Source organism: Aethalodelphis obliquidens, unplaced genomic scaffold (genome assembly GCF_003676395.1).
Source record: "Aethalodelphis obliquidens isolate GAN/ISIS:26980383/991018 unplaced genomic scaffold, ASM367639v1 scaffold9, whole genome shotgun sequence".
Taxonomy (NCBI): Eukaryota; Metazoa; Chordata; class Mammalia; order Artiodactyla; family Delphinidae; genus Aethalodelphis; species Aethalodelphis obliquidens.
The window spans coordinates 41,303,641-41,324,569 of NW_020837953.1; the positions used below are offsets into that span (position 1 = coordinate 41,303,641).

At 50.2% G+C, this 20,929-nt stretch overlaps 1 protein-coding gene and 1 long non-coding RNA gene across 4 annotated transcripts in view; one reads left to right on the forward strand and one right to left on the reverse strand.

The window, feature by feature from the left end:
• The window catches only part of TMEM51 (transmembrane protein 51), a 45,215-nt gene extending 32,751 nt beyond the window's left edge, over nucleotides 1-12,464 (reverse strand). For 2 of the 3 annotated variants that reach the window (XM_027110103.1, XM_027110101.1), the window contains exon 1: nucleotides 11,917-12,058. Coding sequence is in view for 1 of the 3 variants with exons in the window: in XM_027110104.1 (XP_026965905.1) it covers nucleotides 7,885-8,068; nucleotides 11,917-12,347 (615 nt within the window). In the remaining 2 variants the exon portion in view is untranslated. Of the gene's footprint in view, nucleotides 1-7,014; nucleotides 8,069-11,916 lie in introns of those variants that run through there. The other variant, XM_027110104.1, reaches the window with a different exon arrangement.
• Nucleotides 12,465-12,613: 149 nt separating this feature from the next.
• Nucleotides 12,614-16,384, forward strand: LOC113622176 (uncharacterized). Its single transcript, XR_003433441.1, has 3 exons — nucleotides 12,614-14,037; nucleotides 14,894-14,965; nucleotides 15,753-16,384. It is a non-coding gene; the product is annotated as an uncharacterized LOC113622176 (long non-coding RNA).
• Nucleotides 16,385-20,929: the final 4,545 nt, after the last annotated feature.

A 20,929-nucleotide genomic window follows, 5' to 3' on the forward strand; every position in this document is an offset into this window, starting at 1 on the left:
TGACGCAGCCAAATAATAAATAAATCTTAAAAAAAAAAAAAGTGAAGCAGGCAGGACTTAATACCTATGTTCTTCTGATCGCCACCTCGGGGCATTTTTACATTTCTCTGGGACTCCTCAAACCCTGAGCACGGAACTATGCCCGTCATAAAGTCTCAACAAATCTCTGCTGATGTCATTCATTCATTCATTCAACAAACGCTCACTGACCAACTACTGGGGGTCCGGCATGATGAACACAGGCATGAACAAGACAAAGCCTGTTCTCATGAAGCTTCTCTTCTACTGAACGAGACAAACATATGGAGGGGTGGATTAACAAGAGATGTTCCGAAAAGGAAAGAGAATAGGAAAGAGTAAAGGGGGAAGATGGTCTTTTGGACAAGGTGATCAAGGAAGGTCTCTCAGAGACGGGGACATTTCAGCTGAGACCCACAAGGCGGCAGCATGGCAGGATGAGGAGGTAGGGGGAGTCGCCAGCAGCCCTGAATGACGGTGGGAAAAGGCAAAATATTACTCAAGGAGAGATGACAAGTGGTTTCTACTGGGTGTTCAACACAGGTCATTAACGTTCCACATTGGAGGGGAGGGTGTTATTAATATTTTATTAGGTCCCTATACAGCTGTGGTCCTGGAAGTAGGAGCTGGGAAAAACCTTACGGAAGTTCAGGGGTACACACTGAAGTAAATGGACTCTGAGCTAGGCTAGAGGTGATAAAGATGTATAAATGCTAGAACAATGTGGGGGTGGGTAGAAGTAAAGGACATACCATGGAGGCTAGACGGTCTCCTACCATGGCCCCTGCTTTGGCTGCCCCCAGAGTCAAGGAGAGTAGTTCTGCATTTATTAGGTCAGATTATGTGAAACTGCCTTTTCTGTGGGTCACCTGTAAAGGGGGGGCCAGAGCTCATTACTTCCTAGGCTGTGCTGAGGATTGCCTGAGGCTGTGTGTGTAAAACTCCTGGCTCCGTGCGGGGCACACAGTAGGTGCTCAATAAGAGTCCATTCTCTTCCCCCCTCCCCGCCTTGGATCCTCAGCATGAAATTTTCTAAGTTTGGCCACTTCATATAAAGATAAATATACACTCACCATACATACCCAGCCATCCCACTCCTAGGTATTTGCCCAAGAAAAATGAGAAACTCATGTTCATCCTGAAATCTGCATATGCGAAATGTCTACGGCAGCTTTAGTCATCATCACCCCAAACCAGAAACAATCTAAATAACCTTCAACAGGTGAAGGAATACGTAAATTGTGGTTCATCCACACAACGGAACAAATGCCACGTGGAGGAGTCTCGTGTGCATTACGCTGAGTAAAAGAAGCCAGACTCGGGCTTCCCTGGTGGCGCAGTGGTTGAGAGTCCGCCTGCCGATGCAGGGGACACGGGTTCGTGCCCCGGTCCGGGAAGATCCCACATGCCGCAGAGCAGCTGGGCCCATGAGCCATGGCCGCTGAGCCTGCGCGTCCGGAGCCTGTGCTCCGCAACGGGAGCGGCCACAGCAGTGAGAGGCCCACATACCGCAAAAAATAAATAAATAAATAAAGCACATATTTAAAAAAAAAAAAAGAAGCCAGCCTCAAAAGGCTTCACACTGTACAATTCCATTTCCATGACATCCTGGAACAAAGGCAAAGCTACAAGGACAGCAAACATGATTGGCTGCTAAGGGCCAGGGGTGGCAGAGGGGTTGACTACCAAGGGGCAGCATGAGGGAATGTGGGGGGTGGTTAATGAAATTTTTCTATATCTTCCTCATGGTGGAGGTTACACAATTGTTTGTGTTTGCCAAAACTCACAGAACTGTACATGAAAAAGGGTACATTTTACTGTTTGTAAAGCACACACACACTTCAGGTTTTATATATACACACATATATATACGTGTGCATCATAACGCTGGGAGGTCGTATCTTAGCTCAGGCTGCTACAACAAGATGCCGTAGACTGGGGAGGGGGGTGCTTAAACAACAGACATGTATTTCCTACGGTTATGGAGGCGGGAAGTCCAAGAACAAGGTGTCGGCAGATTTGGTGTCCGGTGAGGCCTCACTTCCTGGCTTGTAGATGACAGCCTTCATGTTGCCTTCTTATGGCCTTTCCTTGGTGATCTCTGTCTCTCTTCCTCTTCATGTAAGGACACTAGTCCCATGAGGATAGTCTCACTCTCATGACCTAACCATCTCCCAAAGACTCTGCTTCCTATTACCATCACATCGGGGGTTAGGGCTTCAACATATGAATTTGGGGGGGGACACAAACATTCAGCCTATCACAGACAGATCAGTGAGCTGCTGTGGTTCCCGCGTTGCTCCTATCTCAGCTTCCTAAGGGTAGGAAAGGAGACCCACATGCTCAAAGTTAAAAATGAGAAAAGAATCACCTGGAATAGAGGCTAATAATTGAAAAGCCCTCTACAGCTCACAAAGCACCTTACCTAGTAGGAACCCTAAGGGGATCCACAAAAACCCTATGAGATTTTTAACAGTGAAACATTTTCTCTTGTTATAAAAATACTGCCTGTTTATTAAACAAAAATTAATAAATCTAGATTAGCAGAAAGAAAATTAAAATCATCCATTACCCCACCGTCCATAACTACTGATAATATCTATGATGGTGTTCAGACTTTGAGTGTTTTGTAAACAAACACACTTTTTTAAATTTTACAAAAATGAGATCTTACTGCAGTATGCTTTTGTGACCTTTGAAATTTTTGATACATAATGAACAATTCTGCATGTCATCAGTGTTCATCTAAACTGATGTGGCTGAGGAATATTCCAGTACATGGAGGACCCATCATTTATACAACCAATCCTCTACTGCCAGACACACAGTTGGTTTCTCACTTTATTGCTATTATAAAAAAAAAAAACTGTTGAAACTAACTCCTTATACAATCATGTTTCCTCTGGATAAATTCCTAGTATTGAAACTGCTACCTTTCTTAAAGCTTTGACATGCATTTTCAGAATGTCCTCCAATTTACAATCCCTCCCTGAGCTTGCGAAATCACCATCTCCCCATATCAGCATTCCTTTTTTAAAAAAATAAATTTATTTATTTTACTTATTTATTTTTGGCTGCGTTGGGTCTTTGTTGCTGCGCGGGGGCTTTCTCTAGCTGTGACGAGCAGGGGCTACCCTTCATTGCGGTGTGCAGACTTCTCATTCCCTTGTTGCGGAGCACAGGCTCTAGGCGTGCGGGCTGCAGTAGCTGTGGCTCGCAGGCTCTAGAGCGCAGGCTCAGTAGTTGTGGCACACAGGCTTAGTTGCTCTGCGGCATGTGGGATCTTCCTGGACCAGGGCTCGAACCCGTGTCCCCAGCATTGGCAGGTGGATTCTTAAACACTGCACCACCAGGGAAGCCCAGCATTCCATTTTTGTTTTTTTTTTTTGCAGTACGCGGGCCTCTCACTGTTGTGGCCTCCCCCATTGCAGAGCACAGGCTCCAGATGTGCAGGCTCAGTGGCCATGGCTCATGGGCCCAGCCGCTCCACAGCATGTGGGATCTTCCCGGACCGGGGCACGAACCCATGTCCCCTGCATCGGCAGGCGGACTCTCAACCACTGCACCACCAGGGAAGCCCCAGCATTCCTTTTTTCAGCTTAAAATTTTTTAACTTTTCAAAACATTTAAAATTTTATATGTGAAAGATGGCATTGTTTTAATTAGCAGCTTCTTTAATATGATGAGGTTGAATATTGTTGGGTTTTTTCCTATATGATTATGGGTCAATGCCATTTGTTCTTTTTTTTCCTTTACAATATTGCGTTAGCTTATATTGTACAGCAAAGTGAATCAGCTACACGTATACATATATCCCCTCTTTTTTGGATTCCCTTCTCATTTAGGTCACCACAGAGCACTGAGTAGAGTTCCCTGTGCTATACAGTAGGTTCTCATTAGTTATCTATTTTATATATAGTATCAATAGTGTATATATGTCAACCCCACTCTACCAATTCATCCCACCTTCCCCCTTCCCCCTTGGTATCGATACGTTTGTTCTCTACGTCTGTGTCTCTATTTCTGCTTTGTAAATAAGATCGCCTATACCAATTTTTTCAGACTCCACATATATGTGTTAATATATGATATTTGTTCTTCTCTTTCTGACTTCCTTCACTCTGTGTGACGGTCTCTAAGTCCATCCATGTCTCTACAAATGACCCAATTTTGTTCCTTTTTATGGCTGAGTAATATTCCATTGTATATATGTGCCACATCTTCTTTATATATTCCTTTATCCCATTTCTTAACTAGGGCATTTAGCCTTTCCTCACTGACTAGAAGAGATCCTGTATGTGTCCAGAAAACAGCCCCTTGTCTGGATGTGTTGCAAATATTGCTCCAGTTTAATATTTACTCTATGGAAATTCTTTTAACTTTAGAAGCCCAATCTGTCAGTCACTTTCAAGAATTTATTTTATAATTTGACCTTTTACTACCATGCTTTAAAAGCCTCTTACAAAAAGGGGCTTGAGTAACTTTATAGTGGAGAACTCTTGCAGACATGACTTTGACCAAAGGATCAAGGTTAACACCCCCAATAAGTCATGCTGACATCGTGGAAATCTGGACATAATGTCACGAGAACACTTCACCTCTGCAGTATTCTTTCCTCAAACCTCAGTCTAATCATGAGAAGACACCAGACAAACCCAAAGTGGGGGGACATCCTACAAAACACTGACCAGTACTCGTCAGAGCTCTCGAGGTCATGGAATTCAAGGAAAGACTGAGAAACGGTCACAGATCAGTAGAGATGAGGGGATGGAGAACTAAATGCAAGGTGGTGTCTTGGACCAGATCCTGGAGCAGAAACATGACAGTGGGAACGCTGGTGAGATCCCAGTGAAGTCTGTCGTTTAGCCAGCAGCAATGTGAATTTCTTAGTTTTGATACGTACACTAGGGTCATGCACAATGCCCTTCACCTCTCCAAGTTTTGCTTTTGGTTTTGGTTTTCTAGACAGAAAAGTCATCAAAGTTCGTGGCTATGGGTGGGGAAGGAAAGTGAGGTGGGAAGCGGTTCCTGGTTCCTTCTGACCAAAGCACCGGGGTGCGGAGAGGGATCGGGGCAGCCGGAATGGTTCTGGAAAGGTAAACTGAGTCTAAACTCTAAAGAGTCCAGTCTTCAGAGCTTTGAAAGTGAAGGGGCTTAGCCCAGACTTGACCCTGCAGGCAGTGGGGAAGCGGCAAAGATTTCAGTTCAGTGCCTGATACGGTTATTGGTTTAGTTCCCTTGTTTGTTTCCTAATGTACGGACCCCTCCCCCAACCCAGTACGGTGTAAGCTCCAGGAAAGCAGGGACTGAGTCTCCCTTATGGAACATTTCCCCCCAAAACCCTGGACACCTGGCCTGTAGAGTGAACCCAGTGAATACTGGTTGAATGAAAGAAATCGAGTAAATGGTTTTTCCCACCCCTGCCCTTCACATCTAGTATCAGCCCATGTGAATTAAGCTCTCTTATGCCGCTGGGCCTTTGCACAGGCTGTACCTCTGCCAGGCACAGCTGCTGACCTTCTGCTCCCCCTTCGGATTTCAGCTGAGACTCTGCCCTTTCTGAAAATCCTTCCTTCACTCTCCAAGTCTGGGTTAAACCAACTCCTCCAAGCTCCTGGGTTTCCTTGCCACTGGTCAGCTGTATTGTAACGGTGGCTCCCGGGACCACTGGCCCGTCTAGGGGGCGCAGCTGGCCTCTCAGGTCCCCACCAGCTCGTGACCAGCACGCAATGCTAGCAGCACATTCGTTTAAAATGGCAGCTCTTGGCAGCCAAAGACAACTTCCTCCCCACTCCCCATGGTCTAATTTGCATCTGTCAGTGTTTGAAAACAATTACCCAAAGGCAACTCCAATATATAATCCCTACCCACCACACTGCAGCTAATGAAGCTGTAATATATGGAGTCTGAAAGTGTGAGTGTTTTGTTTTTGATCGTATTCCCCCCATGCCCAAGTTTCAGGAAACCATGTCCACATCCTAACCAACACAAGCCCGGCCAGTCGGGGTGGGGAAAATGTGGAACAAGGGTAACGAAATTCTGTCTCTCCTTTTCTCTCCCAGACCAGATGTGAAGAGGAACAACTGGCAAAGACAAAAAATTCACCAAGCATTAGAGCCACGTGGTTCGACATCTTGAATAGAAAAAATAGCAGAACCTCCTGGAGGCATCCAGAATTATACATCATATGAGACCACAATCTCAAAAAAGGACCTCTCTCACTGGTGAATTCTCATCCTGGTTCTGCCAAGATTTGCTGGGTGACCTTGGGCCCATCGCCTGTAGGATGTTTCCATTAGGGAAGCTCTGGGGACATTAAACAGGCTTAACCAACCCTGTGATGTGTTTTAAATGCTGGCATTGAACAAATGACTGTTTTGTGCATTGTGCAATTTAAGCTGGACCACTGGCACGACAGTTACAGTCATGATGATAAACATGAATTCCTAGCGCACATACCAGTGTGGCCCAGAGGAGAAGCGGGCTGCAGGGCCAACGTGTGTCTCCAGCCAGGAGCTCTGTCTGATACTGACTTTAGTGCCTCATCTGAAGACCCTCATCAATGTGAGAGGCCTGAGAGCCCTCACCTGCCCCGCACAGGCCTCAGACTCTGTTTTCTGGCCTCAGTTTCTTCTAAGAATCGAGGTGGCTAGACCAGCAGCGGTTTCGTTTTCTTTTTAAAGTCGCAGAATCTCTTTAAAGGGATCCTTCGCACCATGACATCTTTAATATTTGTAAGCAGAGTTTCTGCCCAGCTGGCCCTGCTTCCCACCACTCAGCCCTGTCCCCACAAACCCCTGAGTTGCTTCTAGGACCTGTCCAAGGAATCCCAAGTTTCCCAGGATCACCATATAAAAACCAGTGAGGGACTTCCCTGGCGGTCCAGTGGTTAAGACTTCGCCTTCCAATGCAGGGGGTGCAGGTTTGATCCCTGGTCAGGGAGCTAAGATCCCACATGCCTTGCAGCCAAAAAACCAAAACATAAAACAAAAGCAATATTGTTAACAAATTCAGTAAAGACTTTAAAAATGGTCCACATCAAAACCAAGAAAAATCTTTAAAAAAAAAAAACCCAGTGAACCGGAGCCAGGTTTTTAGTTGTGACACTCGGGATCGTCGCTGCAGCATGTGGGATCTAGTTCCCTGACCAGGGATCGAACCTGGGCCCCCTGCATTGGGAACGTGGAGACTTAACCACTGGACCACCAGGGAAGTCCCCAAGATCACGTCTAGTATTGACAATTTACATGGCATTAGCAAGGCTTCAATCCTGTTAGAGGATGAGAGACGCCAGGAAATCCTGTCCCCAGGGTGGGGTGACTGACCTTATCACCTGAGTCGGTAACAAATTCTCTGCACATCTTTGCCTCTCCAAGAGGTAGGGCTTGGAGACAAGCAACCCAAATTCTGATTTTTCGAGGGACCTGCACTTGCCACCCCAGTGCCTAGTCCTGGGGAGATTTGGGGAAAGGGGTGATAAAAACAGGGTGGAAGCACCTGGCTAGGTTAAAACCAACACAGCAAAAGATCAGAAGAAACGAAGCTCTCTCCCTCCCTCCTAGAATCTTGGGATCACACCCACCCCACCCCTGATGGCTTATGTCCTCCATTTCTAAGAAGCTCACTGAGAATCAATGTTTGCATTAGATTTGGTAAACAGAGCCCTTTCCCCAACAGCCATGGTGACGGTGACCCGAGAAGTGGCCCCCTGAAGTCTCACAGTGGTAATTTGCATAGCGTTACAGAATTTGGGCTACTGGAGCGTTCTGATTTTGGCCACAAAATTCTGGCCTCCTAAGTACCTTCCAGCCATCACATGGTAGAAGCACGTGAGACTGGCAGGTTAGAACCGGTGTGAAAAAACCGTCAGGTGGGGAAAGTACACATCATGATTGATGAATTGGAAGACCAGGATATGAAATAGCAGAGCAGGCAAGCCAGCAAACAAAAAAAGTCTGAATAAGACACCACCGTGGCGACAGTGGTTGTCAGCATATCGTGATGTTTTCCTTCCGAGTTTTCCACAATCAGCATGTACTTCCTTTGTAACCTGGGGGAGAAAATAACTTCAAGAGCCTGTCTATCCAGGGGTACATGATAAAGTAGGGTTCAGGGAGCAGCAAGTAAGTTTAATCACTAGTTTAGTCCCTGGCGTGAAAGTCAGTTTGAAGAGATAGGTCCTGAAAATGTCAAGATACATATATACTCCTTGCCTTCCGGGGGCCCCAGCGTTTACTCCTTCTGGACGTGTGACTGTGGGTACCCCCCAAACTCCTGGCAGTGTGGAGTATAGGGAGAAAGGGGCCCTTGCAGGAGGAGTGTGCTCTGTTTTGTTTTTTCTTCAAGAACCATCCTCAAAGTCATTCAAGACAGAATCGGGAATCTTGGGTTCTAGCCCCAGCTCTGATCTCAGGCCCGTCCCTTCCCTTCCCCCTTCCCTAGGCCTCAACCTCCCAATTTGTAAAACAAACGGAGTGGACTTTCGGATGGCTACGGTCCCTTCTGGTTCCAATATTCTCAGAGCTAAAGGAACCAGCACTCAGGCTGAAGGGCTGCTATGTCTGAGAAATCTAGGGCAAGAGAGAATAAGGAAACTTTCAGCTGCTCAGCCCAAGTAAACGACACAGACTAGAAGGCGGGGGCCAGCCCAGCATCTTGACACAGGGCTTGGGGCAGAGGCGAGGGAGGAGCAGAGGATGAGCCTGAGGCACTTAGCAGAGATCCCCGGAGCACGACCTCAGGCCAGCGTCTCGTCTCGGGGCTGTCCGGGAAGGGTAGGGCAGTGTGGGTGGCCTGGAGCAGGCAAAGCCAAACAAGTGACCTGTTTCTCCGCGGAGCCAGAGCTCCCAGCACGGTGGCTGGTGCACCAAAGGGTCAATCCAGAAGGAAGGAGGAAAAAAAAATCACCAGGCTAAACGGGGCCACCAGTCCAAACTGGGGAGGAGCAAGACAGATGTTGAGAAAACCTCCCACCCTGGACTAACCTGGGGCCCTTAACAAGTCTCTGACTTGAACGTGGCCAGTCTCCTGGGATAATGCAGAGGAACCTAGATCCGGTTCTGCTGCTCACTTGCTGTGGGCCCTTGGGTGAGTTCCTTCCCCTCTCTGAGTTTTGTTTGTCAAATGAGAGGACATTCTAGGGTCCTCCCGTGGCAGGTGAAAGGCCGTGCATGGTCCACCTCCAAGTAAAGGAGACTTATAACCAGGAGAAGGATGCTCTACGGCTGTCAACTGCAAAAACCAAACCAAACCAAACAAACAAATAGAAAACTCCTCTAAACTTCAGAGCAGACACAACAAAAGGGAAAGCAAAAGCCAGCAGCCAGAAGCAGACCCTTCACCCCGTCCCCAGTCAGAAGGCATCTGAGATTAGGGAACTTTCCTGGCCCTTAGGGAGAAAACTCTCCTCAGTCCCTCGAATGAGAAGCCCAGAGCCAAAGGTCCTGGAGCTCTGGTCTCCTCCAGCCCAAGAGCTCTGAGGGCTTTACTGCCAGCCCTGCAGAGGGAGGAAAGAACATGTACCAGAACCGTGACCCAGGAAAACAAGAGTCCCCCCAAAGGGACAGGCTGCCCACTGCAAATGCCAACAGGAGATGGGCTGCTGACTCTGTCTCCAGCATTGCCACTCCTCGCATAGACGCAGACGCTCCTGGGGCTCGGGACTTCTCAAACCAGAGAGCTGGAAAGCCTCAGCTGGAGGAGCTTGGGCCCTGCTCTGGTAGAGGACAGGCTGGCAGGCTGGCAGTCTGAGCCTCACACTGAATCCACAGATCTCCTCCTTGACCAGTGGTCACATGCTAAGACCACCTCTGCCTCCTGTGCGGGGCACCAAGCCAGCTTCTTCATTCCTGATGCCTCCACCAGCCTGCGGGCCAGCCTCCTCTCCCCTAGCAGCCTTCTCCAAACTTCCATGCAGCCAGATTTATCTTCCTAACACAGCAACAGGATCAAATAACTCTCCTGCTTAAAGAGCCTGAACGGAATTTGTGTCTTTCTTGTCCAGCGATGTATACTGAGCACCTAGAACAGTGCCTGGCCCATAGAAGGCACACAGTCAACATCTGTGGACCGGTTCTAAGACCTCCACTGAATAAAGTCCCACCTGTGATGACCTCGCCCCACCTCTCCAGTCCAGTTCACTCCAGACCCTCCAATCCCTTTACTTCCCTGCATCCTCCCACAAACCCACCTGCCACTACCTGAGCACCTGCCTCGGTCCAGCACACCTCGTGCACCTTCATACCTCCGTGCCTTTGCCTGTGCTGTTCCATATGCCCAGACACCCTTCCTACCCTGTCCCCTTGAGAGACTCCACCTCACCGTTTAATTTACTAACGTTCTTTTCTTAGCAGGACCTGCTGGTACGCCTCACCCTAAGTTACTTTCTTTCTTCCGTTCTTCCCTAAACCTGTACCATAGCTTCCTACAGAGTACTTGCTGTGTGCGAGGCATGAATGTCCCCCCTCACCCTAGGTTATCATTCCCACTGTACAGATGAAGAAACTGAGGCTCAGAGAGGCAAAGTGACACTGTGGGTCACACAGCCAGGGAACGGTGGGGTCTGACTATATTGCCACCTCTTTACGACACGTGCCATTTACTACTCACTAGGCTGGGAACTCTCTGAGGTCCCTTGGCCCTGTATCCCCAGGGGGCCGGCCTAGGCCTCTGTGATACTCAAGAGGCCCTAATCATTGAACCACTGGCAGCTCAGGACATTGTGAGGAACAGATGCACAGCCAGTCTCCTCCCCTTTCTCCCTCTTCTGCCTTTTCTCCCAATCTGGGAGATAGCTCTGGCAAGCTGGGGAGGGACACATTTGGAGGGAAAGGGGCCCCCTCCCAATTCCATTTGGCCCTATCAACTTAGGTCAAGATCCCTGTGTGACGTCTCCAAAGTGTAAAAGCCAGTCACAGGTCCCAGAGCCGACCCTTCACTAGGAAGGCCATCCTCGAAGTGACCCCCCTCAAAACGAAAGCCAGAAGCCAGCCTTAGAGGGCAATCCCTCTCCTGCCTCCCGCCAGGCTGGCTCCGGCCCCGCCCACCCCGCTCCGGCTACACCTGGGTTCCCAGCTCCTGGACCACCCGCAGAGTTAGCGAGGACCCGTCGCAGCTTCTCGGGAAACCGTAGGGACGTCCAGGTTTCCTGCACCCTCGTCCTTTGGCTAGGAAAGATTTCGTTCTGAAAGTGCCCATCCCTCTTAATCAGACTTGGCATTCTGGGCCACAGGGCTCCCTTCAGGGCGCAGACTAGATATCTGATTTGGACCTGAGTAGTATTGATACTTGCTCTGCGGCAAGCACTAATGCCCCACCTCGCCCCGGGAGGTTATCACTCCCATTTTTCTAGGTGAAGAAACCTGAGTTACACCCCATTGCTCACACTCATTTCTCACCCTTTGCCTCTAGTACCTAACACACACACACACACACACACACACACACACACACACACGAATCTATATCCCTTAAAAGTCTCCCTTTCCAAAAAGGAGTAAGGGATGGGGGAAAGGGCTCTTTCGGGCAGCGCCGGGTGGTTTCCTGGGACCTACCGAGAAGTTCTGCTCTAAGCACCGAGGGAAGGTGCCTCTTTGGCCAAGGGTTCGAAATCCGCCAGGCGGATGGCACCTGTCCCCGCCAACAGGGGGCCCGGAGGCCGGCTGCCTTCCCCCAGGCGAAGCCAGCTGTCCTCAGCGCAATGCCCGGGAGCCGGGTGGTCCCTCACTGGCCCGGCGCGGCTCCAGAGGATGCGAGTACACAGTCCTCCCGCCGAAGACCCCGGGCAGGAAGCTCTCAGACGAACGGACAGACAGACCCAGATAGCCGTCGACTCCCCCCGGGGCCCTGTGGGGAACAATCCCTCCGCGGGGCACGGCGGGGCGGAAGGCGCAGACTCACCGGGGCGGCGGCGGGTCCAGCTCGGTCTCGGTCGGGCGGCCGGGGGCTGGGGGCCACACGACCCCGGCCCCCACAGGCTGCCTCCTTCGGGTGCCGCGATCCCGGGGCTGGGGGCTCCGGGGAATCTCGGTCGAGGGAGCGCGGGGTCGGAGAGCGCGCAGCCCGCTCTCGGACCGGGATGGGGACGCAGGAAGCGCGGCCGCTGGGCGCCGGCGTGCCGGAGGGAGGGACCGCGAGAGACGGAGGGCGGTGCCGGCCCAGAGCGGCCTCCGGCCCCGAGAGGCACCGCCCACCAGTCGACCCTCTCCGCCAAGCCCGGCCGTCCGCTCCACCCAGAGGCCCGGGGCGCCGAGCCCCAGCTGCGGAGGGCGGACACCCACTCCGTCCGGTCGCCTGGGGGAGGAGTGCGGGCCGGGGGCGCTGGGCCGCATGAAGTTGGCTAAACCGGGGTCGGGGTCGGGGGGGAGGGGGCAGGGCCCTGACTCCTTCCACCCCCGCGGGGGACCGAGAATTGGGTGTATGCGGGTAGGGTGGGGAGAGGCGTCTCGGCCCGGAGTCGGGTTTTAAGGGTTAAGTAAGAGCAGAGATTCCCCACCAGGCCCGGTGGCTCAGCTCAGCGGGCCCGCCTGCCGCGCCTTTACCTGGTGAGGCGCTCACCTGGCCAGCCGGTGCACCGGCCTCCCCACTCCCCCGCCCCTTCCTGGGGAGGCTGCCGCCTCCCTCTTCACCCTCTAGCAGGTTCAGGGTGCTGAGCCCCGCCTGCACCGCCCAGGGCTGGGGCCCTGCGAGGTAACTGATGGGCGGAGGTAAGAAAGGAGGAAGCGAGTTTTTGAAAAGCGAGTCTGTTCAGGCCCTCGACTCGGCTCCCCACCCGCTCCCGGGCTCCCTGGGCGCCCTCCGGGTCTCACACCTGGGCCTTGGTCGGGGTGGAGCCCATTCCAGGTGCCTGCACCCGCGCCCGGGATGGGGCCGCCCCGGCTCGGGTGTCTCCCCAGCTGGAGGCCCGTTCCCAGCTTTGCGGAGGACTTGCCCAAGGAAGCACCGGTTGGTGTCCTAACGACCAGGTGGCAGGGAGGTGGTCCGCCTCTGCTGAGAGCCCCAGAGCTGCTGCCCAAGGCCTGGCTCTGGGGAGGGTGAACCACAGCTTGGGAGGGCGACTCTAACCTGCGACCCTGCGTGGGGCCGTTGCCTGGAGGTTTGCTCTGGAACTGAGCTGCTGGGACCCAGCCCGATTCTAAACACAGAGGGAGAAGGTTGCCCTTCTCCTCTCTCAACCTTACATTGTTCTGAATTCCAAGACCGGTCAGGCCAGGGTCCCTTTCTCCAGTGTGTGTCCAGCCCTTTGAAGTTCAAGTCCTGAGAAAAGCTGATAGGCAGCTGGCCGGGTGTCAGAGAATCTAGCGGAGGACAGAAGGCGCCTCCTACTGGGAATCTGCCTTGTCCAGGATGGAAAATAGACACCCTGCTGGTAATTGCAATCAAGCTCACTTACAAACTGCTGACTTCATGGGTACACATGGTCCCCATGGGTGTATACTTACAGAGTGGTCACACGTGGGTATTTTTTCCCGTTGTTGCTTCTTAATGGCAACAGTTCAACAGGACCCTCGTGTCTATAAAGAAGCCAATTTGGGGCTGTCCTGTGATTTGGGGGTGGGAAAGGCATTTAGAGAAACAGAGTAATGGTCTCCATAAGTATATCAATAACTGGTATTCCTCACATCCTTACTGCGGATCAAGCACCAGGTTACCACCTGCTGCCCTTGCACCATCTCATTTAATCCTCATAACAACCCTGGAGATGGTTATCAGTTATGCCCACTTTATAGAACAGAAAGCTGAAGCTTAAAGGGTTGAGGTCATTTGCCCAAAGTCATACAGCTGAGAAGTGTCAGGAGCTTGACCCAAGTTGGTCCCCTCCAGAGCCTGTGCTCTCCCTGCTATAGAAAAATCACTTGTCATGTTCTGGGCCCTGAGACAAGCTTCCCCTGCTTTTCCTATCTGTCACTCAGGAAGAAGACACCAGTGTCGCACTCTGCATAGTGGTGTCATTTTTTACAAGTCTGCCTCCTGCTCTCCTGAGGACTGGGACCCCTGCGCCCCCATACTGGCCCCCTGCAGGTGCTTAGTAAATATTTGCTGGATGAATGAAAGCCCCAAATAATAACATTATCTTAGCAAATGGGGAGAACCTTTGTGTAGAAGGGACCTGTGATAACAGGCTCCCATTTGAGAGCTGTGCGTATCCACTGCAAAGTTTAGACAATGAATTTGGGAACCTTCCAGGCTCTGAAGGAGTGATGGGAAACAGTCACATAGCTCTCAGATAAGACCAGGAATCTGGTTTTCATTTCACTCTGCAAGACCAACTTTGGAGAGGCCTGGACTGCGGGTGATCATTTCAGACAGCTGTTCCAGCTCCTACCCAGAGGCAAAGGGCCTCAGTACTTTTCCATGCCAGGGTCCAACTCCAGAGCCGCCCTGCTCTGTTGCACACCCAACTGGGCAGGTCTCGTCTATCTGAGAAAATCATCTTCAGAGTGTTCCTTTTAGGCAGGCTGACCCTGGCTAATCTGGGGAAAGGCTGGAGAAATTCTCAAAGCTGAGCCACAGGCAGAACCCAGAAGCTGGCAAAGGAACCATATTTCTCTTTGTCATCCTCCCCTTCAAGCCTTCTCCCTCTATGTGGTTAGTTTCTCTGAATCTTCCCAGGTTCTCTATGTCCCATTGAGGAGCCTGACTTAATTTAACTGCCACCTTATCCCACTGTCAGCTGACAAGGGCCTGAGACATGCCCTTGGGAAAAGAGCCAAAGAAATAAATCTGGAATGGTGGAATTTCTGTTACCATCATAGGCAATGGGGAAGATGACAGTTACCATTTACCGAGCCCTATGTTTCAAGTGCTCCACAAACATTGTGTTATTCAATCATCACAACAGCCTTAAAAGGAAAATTCTATTATTCCTGTTTTTCAGGTGAGGCTAAGACTCAGAGGAGTTACGTACCTGGATCCATTAGCAGGTGGTAGAGCCAAGAATTGAACCAAGGTATATACTTGCTCGTAACAACTATGCTAGGAACCCCGTGTGGTAGGCAGAATGGTGGCCACCCAAAGATATTCACATCCTGATCTCCAGAACTTGTGAATATGTTAACTTACATGGCAAGAGAGACCTTGCATATGTGATTGAGTTAAGGATCTTGAGATGGGGAGATTATCCTGAATTATCCTGGTGGACCTGATGTGATCACAAGGGTTCTCATAAGGGAGGCAAGAGGGTGGGAGTCAGAGATGCGACACTGAAAGCAGAGGTCAGAGTAATGCAGTTGCTGGAGGGGGCCATGAACCAAGGAATGTGGGCAGCCTCTAGAAGCTGGAAAAAGTCAGGAATGGATTCTCCCCTAGACCTTCCAGCAGAAGCACAGCTCTGCTGACAACCTAAATTTTAGCCTAGCGAGACCGATTTTGGACTTCTGACCTCCAGAACTGTCAGATAATAAATTTGTGTTGCTCATAGCCATAGAGTTTGTGGTAATTTGTTACAGTAGCAATAGGAAACTAATACATCCTGCAAACTCAGCCTCGTGGGCAGATGTTTATTTCACCCACCTTTTCAGCTAACTATTCACTGTAAAGCTCTTCTCATGTGAGGCACCATGATACAACCTGTATCATAGATTTAGAAAGAAGGCAGGATTTCATCAGATCTCTCTTTGGTTTCTGAATCCTCTGCCACTTATGAGCTGTGTGACCTTGGGCAAATGTCTCATCCTCTCTGAGCCTCAGTTTCTTCATCTGTAAAAAGAGTGATGCCAATAATACCTATTTTTCAGGACCAATATGAGGATTAGGTGAACCAGAATGTGAAAAAGTGCCTTATAAATGGTCCAGTGACATCTGAACATGAGTCGTTTGGGGCATTAACTTGTCCAGCTCTGAAAGTCTGGATTTGAGGAGGACTGGATGCTGTTCCGAGCATTTCCTGGCGTACATTTTGACTTGCTCTGCCTGAGTGAGCAAGTAACTAATTTAAAATATTCGACTGTCTCTGGTCAGTGACTGACCACAATCTGTCATAAAGTAAGGCTGAAAAATTCACTTAGAGGAAGAGATCATCTTGCAGAAGAACTCACATGTGTGCTCAAGAAGATGTGTTCAAGGATTTCCATTGCTGATTATTTATAATGGTGAAAAATCATTGTCAAGCTAAATGCCACCAAAAAGAGATAAGCTAAATGCCACCAAAAAGAGATATGCTAAATTAATTATGGTGCAGGCTCATACTGGAATACTATGCAGTCATGAAGAGAGAAGGCACCATCTCACAGGGATGAATATCCAAGATGGACCATTAACTGAGAAAAGCAAGAGACCAAGAATTTTGATGCCACACAAATGGTGTTTTTGTTTGTTTGTTTGTTTGTTTTTTGCGGTATGAGGGCCTCTCACTGCTGTGGCCTCTCCCGTTGCGGAGCATAGGCTCCGGACGTGCAGGCTCAGCGGCCATGGCTCACAGGCCCAGCCGCTCTGTGGCATGTGGAATCTTCCCGGACTGGGGCACGAACCCGTGTCCCCTGCATCGGCAGGCGGACTCTCAACCACTGCGCCACCAGGGAAGCCTACAAATGGTTTTTAAAACAGATGGAGACACATGTATTTGACTACGCATAGAAAGTGTTCAGGAGGGACCAGACCAAACCAAACCGTAGTTACCTTTAGAAATTGAGAAGAGGTGTGTGTGTGTGTGTGTGTGTGTGTGAGAGAGAGAGAGAGAGAGAGGGGGAGGGAGGGAGGGAGAGATGGAGGAGGTAATTATTATTTTTTTCAAAAAGAATGTATTAAATTTATAATAAAACTTAGAAAAAATAGGGGGGCCAGGAACCACCTGTATGGTCCACCAAGAGCACACCCTCCTTTGTCTGCCCCTGTGTCTTCCCTTTCTTGCTGTGATATTTCCCCATCTGCCACTCTTCCTTTGCTCAGTTCTGAGCAGATGACCCCCTCTTCCCACCTTTACTCATTTCTAAACTCTGAGGATCTGAATGATGTCTCTACCTTGTGACTCTTGCCAAAGTCAGCAGTAAAACACGTACCATACTTGTAACCTGACCTTCACCTGGAGTGGTTCACGTTAGTCACCTACCCGGAAAGGATGTGTCTGGCTTGCAGGCATTACCCATGACATACTGGCCCAACCTCTCTGAAGGTTTAATCAGGTCTGCACGGTGAGAAATTGTGCTCATGTAGTGCAAAGTGAAATTGGATAATTGGACAATTTGTTTAAATAAAACAACTTCATCCCGTTGCCTGAAATTTTTTTGTTCAAGAAATACATCTCTTCCTGAGTTACCAGCTTAATGGGGCCTGTGTAGATGGATCCGATGGCCCAGAATGGAGCTGGTGAGGACATCATGGCTTTGGGGTACAGGTTTTTGGGACACCTGAGCACAGAGAACCTGCAATCCTTCCTCCTTATCACCCCATATTCCTCTGTGCCCCACCCTGTAGAACCTTCCTCTAGATCTCATAATCATCAGTCAGTTCATCCAGCTACTTCCTAACTGGGGTCCTGCTCCCAAGCTCTCGCCCTTGAATCCATTCTCCCCGTTGAATGGTCAGCGGTGTGAAACACAGATGTGAGCAACGGTTCCCCACTGCCCTCGGCATCCAGTCCAGACTCCTTGACAAGGACACACGGGGACTTCATAATCAGGTGGCCCTTCTGATGTGCTCAGTCTCCTTACTCACGCTCCCTCAGGCTCCCTCCTCTGTCGCTCTCTCTTCCTGTGGGTCCCTTTTCCATCAATGATGAAACCTTTCCCAGAAGCTCCTAGGAAAGTTCCTTGATCGCTCCCTTGCCGGAGCTGGCTCACATGACTACTCCTAACCCCATCGCAGCGAGGACCCTCCAGATTGGGGTAGACTCTTGGGATTCACCTGGAGTCACTTGGGGTTGGTGCAGACACCTGAGACAAATGGAGGATTTGCCAACAGAATGAAGAAGCCAATGACTGTTGGTAGCCCCCGGCAGACACCTATAGCAGGCACCATCAGTATAGGAGGGCCTCCATGTTGGGCTGGCACACGCCAAAGCAGCAAAGCCCTCTGCAGAGAGAGTGGGAGAGAGATGCTTCCGGGATTCCTGCCGGCCTTCCAGTTCTTCAGGCTGAGCAGTATTCCTGTTCTGCCGAGTTTCCTTTTTGCTTAAACTAGTCTGATGAGTTTCCATTGCTTGCAACAAAAGGACCTTAAGAGAATCCCTTGGAAGCTTTTGCAAGCAGCCTGGAAGCAGGGCCAGAGACCAAGCACAGGTGCCCTGATCCTCTCCCAGTTAACTAACTGCATTGAAACCACCAGCAGCAAACACAAGGGCCCTGTGGGACTTGGATTTCAAGGAAAGACATCCACCTCTAGGATAAGTAAATAGCAGTAGCAGCCACCATTCATACAGCGCTGACGGTGTGCCAGGCAGTGTTCTACCCACCTTACAATTCCTGTCTCATTTAATCATCCTCATAACCACATGAGGAAGGTACTAGAGTTCCCCCATTTTACAGATGAGGAAACTGAGACACAGAGAGGTTAAGTGACCTAATCAAGGTCACTCAGCTGGTAAGTGTGGGGGGGGGTCTGCCTATGACCCTAATGTGCCTGGACCCTGTGCTCCCACCTACTTTTCTACCCTGGTTCTCATGTAAGTGGTGTTTATGATACCCTGAGGGACACCTTGATCCAGGTTCAGAAGATGGAAGATGAACAGGGGGACAGAGATTCAGCTCCCCTGGCTGAGAGGGGCCAACAAGAGGAGCACGGCCATGTCTTCCACACCTGCTAGGGTCCTGGTGGCCCATTCCTTCCACCCAGGCTGCCACAGTGGGCTAATAGTTGGTGATATTGATGAAAGTTGTTTTTCTCCCTTTTGCTTTTTTCCAAACCTTGGCGCTTCTTGCTTTGGAGGAAGACTCGATTCATCAGGAAAGCAGAGATAACCCTTTTGAATTTCAAGAACAAGGACTTTGAGTTGCAAGAACGTGGCCTTTGAGTTTCAAAAGAGGAAGGCCTGGAGGCCTCTGGGCATAACGTTTATGTCATTAACAAAATGTTTGGAGACTGAGACCCAAGAGCCATTTCCCTCAAGCCAGTTAAGGTCAAAGGGGGGGGGGGGCCAGGTAGAGGGCAGAGTTATGAAGATGTGGGTCTCCAGAGAGATGAGGCGTGACCAAAGCAGCGGCCCTGTGCTGTCTGGGGGAGGGAGTGTGGATTGGGGACAAGCCTCGGAGAATGTCTCCCCTTGCCCAGCGTGGCACGGGAAGGGAAGGGATGGTCACATAGAGTGATTGGCAGAGGGGCTGAGACGGCCTTGCAGGGCTTTGCCAGGCCCTGCCAACGTCTCCCGTGTGCCCAAGAGGGCAGAAGAAGCTGAGAGAAGAAAGAGAGAGAAGTTGGGCCTGGAGATGGATTCCAGGAAGCCTGGGGGGGCACACCTGCCTCCTGGAAGACAGAAACGAGGCCACCACAGCAGGTGCCAGAAAAGACCGGATCGCCCCTGCCCCCTGCCCAGGTCTGGCCCTATGGGAGCACCTCCTCTCCCCATATAAGAAACATAGACACAATCCAGAATAGGAAGTAGGGAGACTCTGATTAACTATCATTTCTTCCACCCAGAAATGAAGTAGAAATTAAGTCTCGTTTTGAAAACTGAAGTTCTGTTTCTCGTGCGCTTTATGGCGTGGATTGAATGTCCCATGTTTCCCTGCTGCTCCTCAAAGGACTGTGCGCGTTCAGCCCCGCCCTCTTGTACATTTCTACCTGAAGGAGGGATTAACAAGGTTCTTCAGGAGAAGCAGAGGAGGCAGAGCACGGAACGGAGGAATAGGACTCCTACCCCTTCCGCATCACCAGTCTCTGTCTTCGACCATTTCTGCTGTCCCTGCACCCTCGTCTCCTGCAGAAAATCCTCCCAGCACCGATATAGAGGAGGTGATGGTTCTTTGTACTTATTTCATAAGGACCCTCCATCAGCCCCCAACCAACAATGTACCTGCTCTAACCATACCTGTCAAGTACATGATTGTGTCTGCTTGGGTGGAAGTTCAACATGACACTATGTTGTCTGGGTAGCTGTTGTCTTTGTCCGTGACTCCTATGGCTACTTTTTTAAAAAAAAATAGATCTATTTATTTTATTTTATTTATTTTTGGCTGTGTTGGGTCTTCGTTGCTGCGCACGGGCTTTCTCTAGTTGCGGCGAGCGGGGGCTCCTCTTCGTTGCGGTGCGTGGGCTTCTCATTGCGGTGGCTTCTCTTGTTGCAGAGCAGGGGCTCTACGTGCACGGGCGTCAGTAGTTGCAGCACGGTGGCTCAGTAGTTGTGGCTTGCGGGTTCTAGAGCACAGGCTCAGTAGCTGTGGCGCACGGGCTTAGTTGCTCCGTGGCACGTGGGAACTTCCCGGACCAGAGCTCGAACCTGTGTCCCCTGCATTGTCAGGTGGATTCCCTGAGCCACCAGGGAAGCCCCCATGGCTCTTTAGACCAGAGTTTTGCAACTTTAGCACTGTTGACATTTGGGTGGGATCGTTCGTTGCCGTGGGGGTTATCCTGGGCCTTGTAGGATGTTTAGCTGCTTCCCTGAGACTCTATCTACTAGATGCTAGTAGCAACCCCCTCTCAAGTTGTGACAACCAAAACTGACTCCAGACATGGTCAAACATCCTTGGGAGTAGATCACCCCCAGTTAAGAACCTCTGTTTACAACATCACACACAGGACCCCCAGCATGTGCTTTGTGCTCTGATATTGCTGTCATTGAGGGTAGACAGAGAAATATCATCAGAAAAGTACTGGCCTGGAAGTCAGAAGACCTGGGTTCAAGTCCCAGTTCTGTCACTTCTTACCTGTGTGACCATGAGCAAATCACAGTTTTCCCACATGTGTAGTGGGGATAATAAATGAGGAGAGGGGTTTTAACTGGTTTCATTCACTACCGTAACTCCAGTATCTAGTGCATGGCACA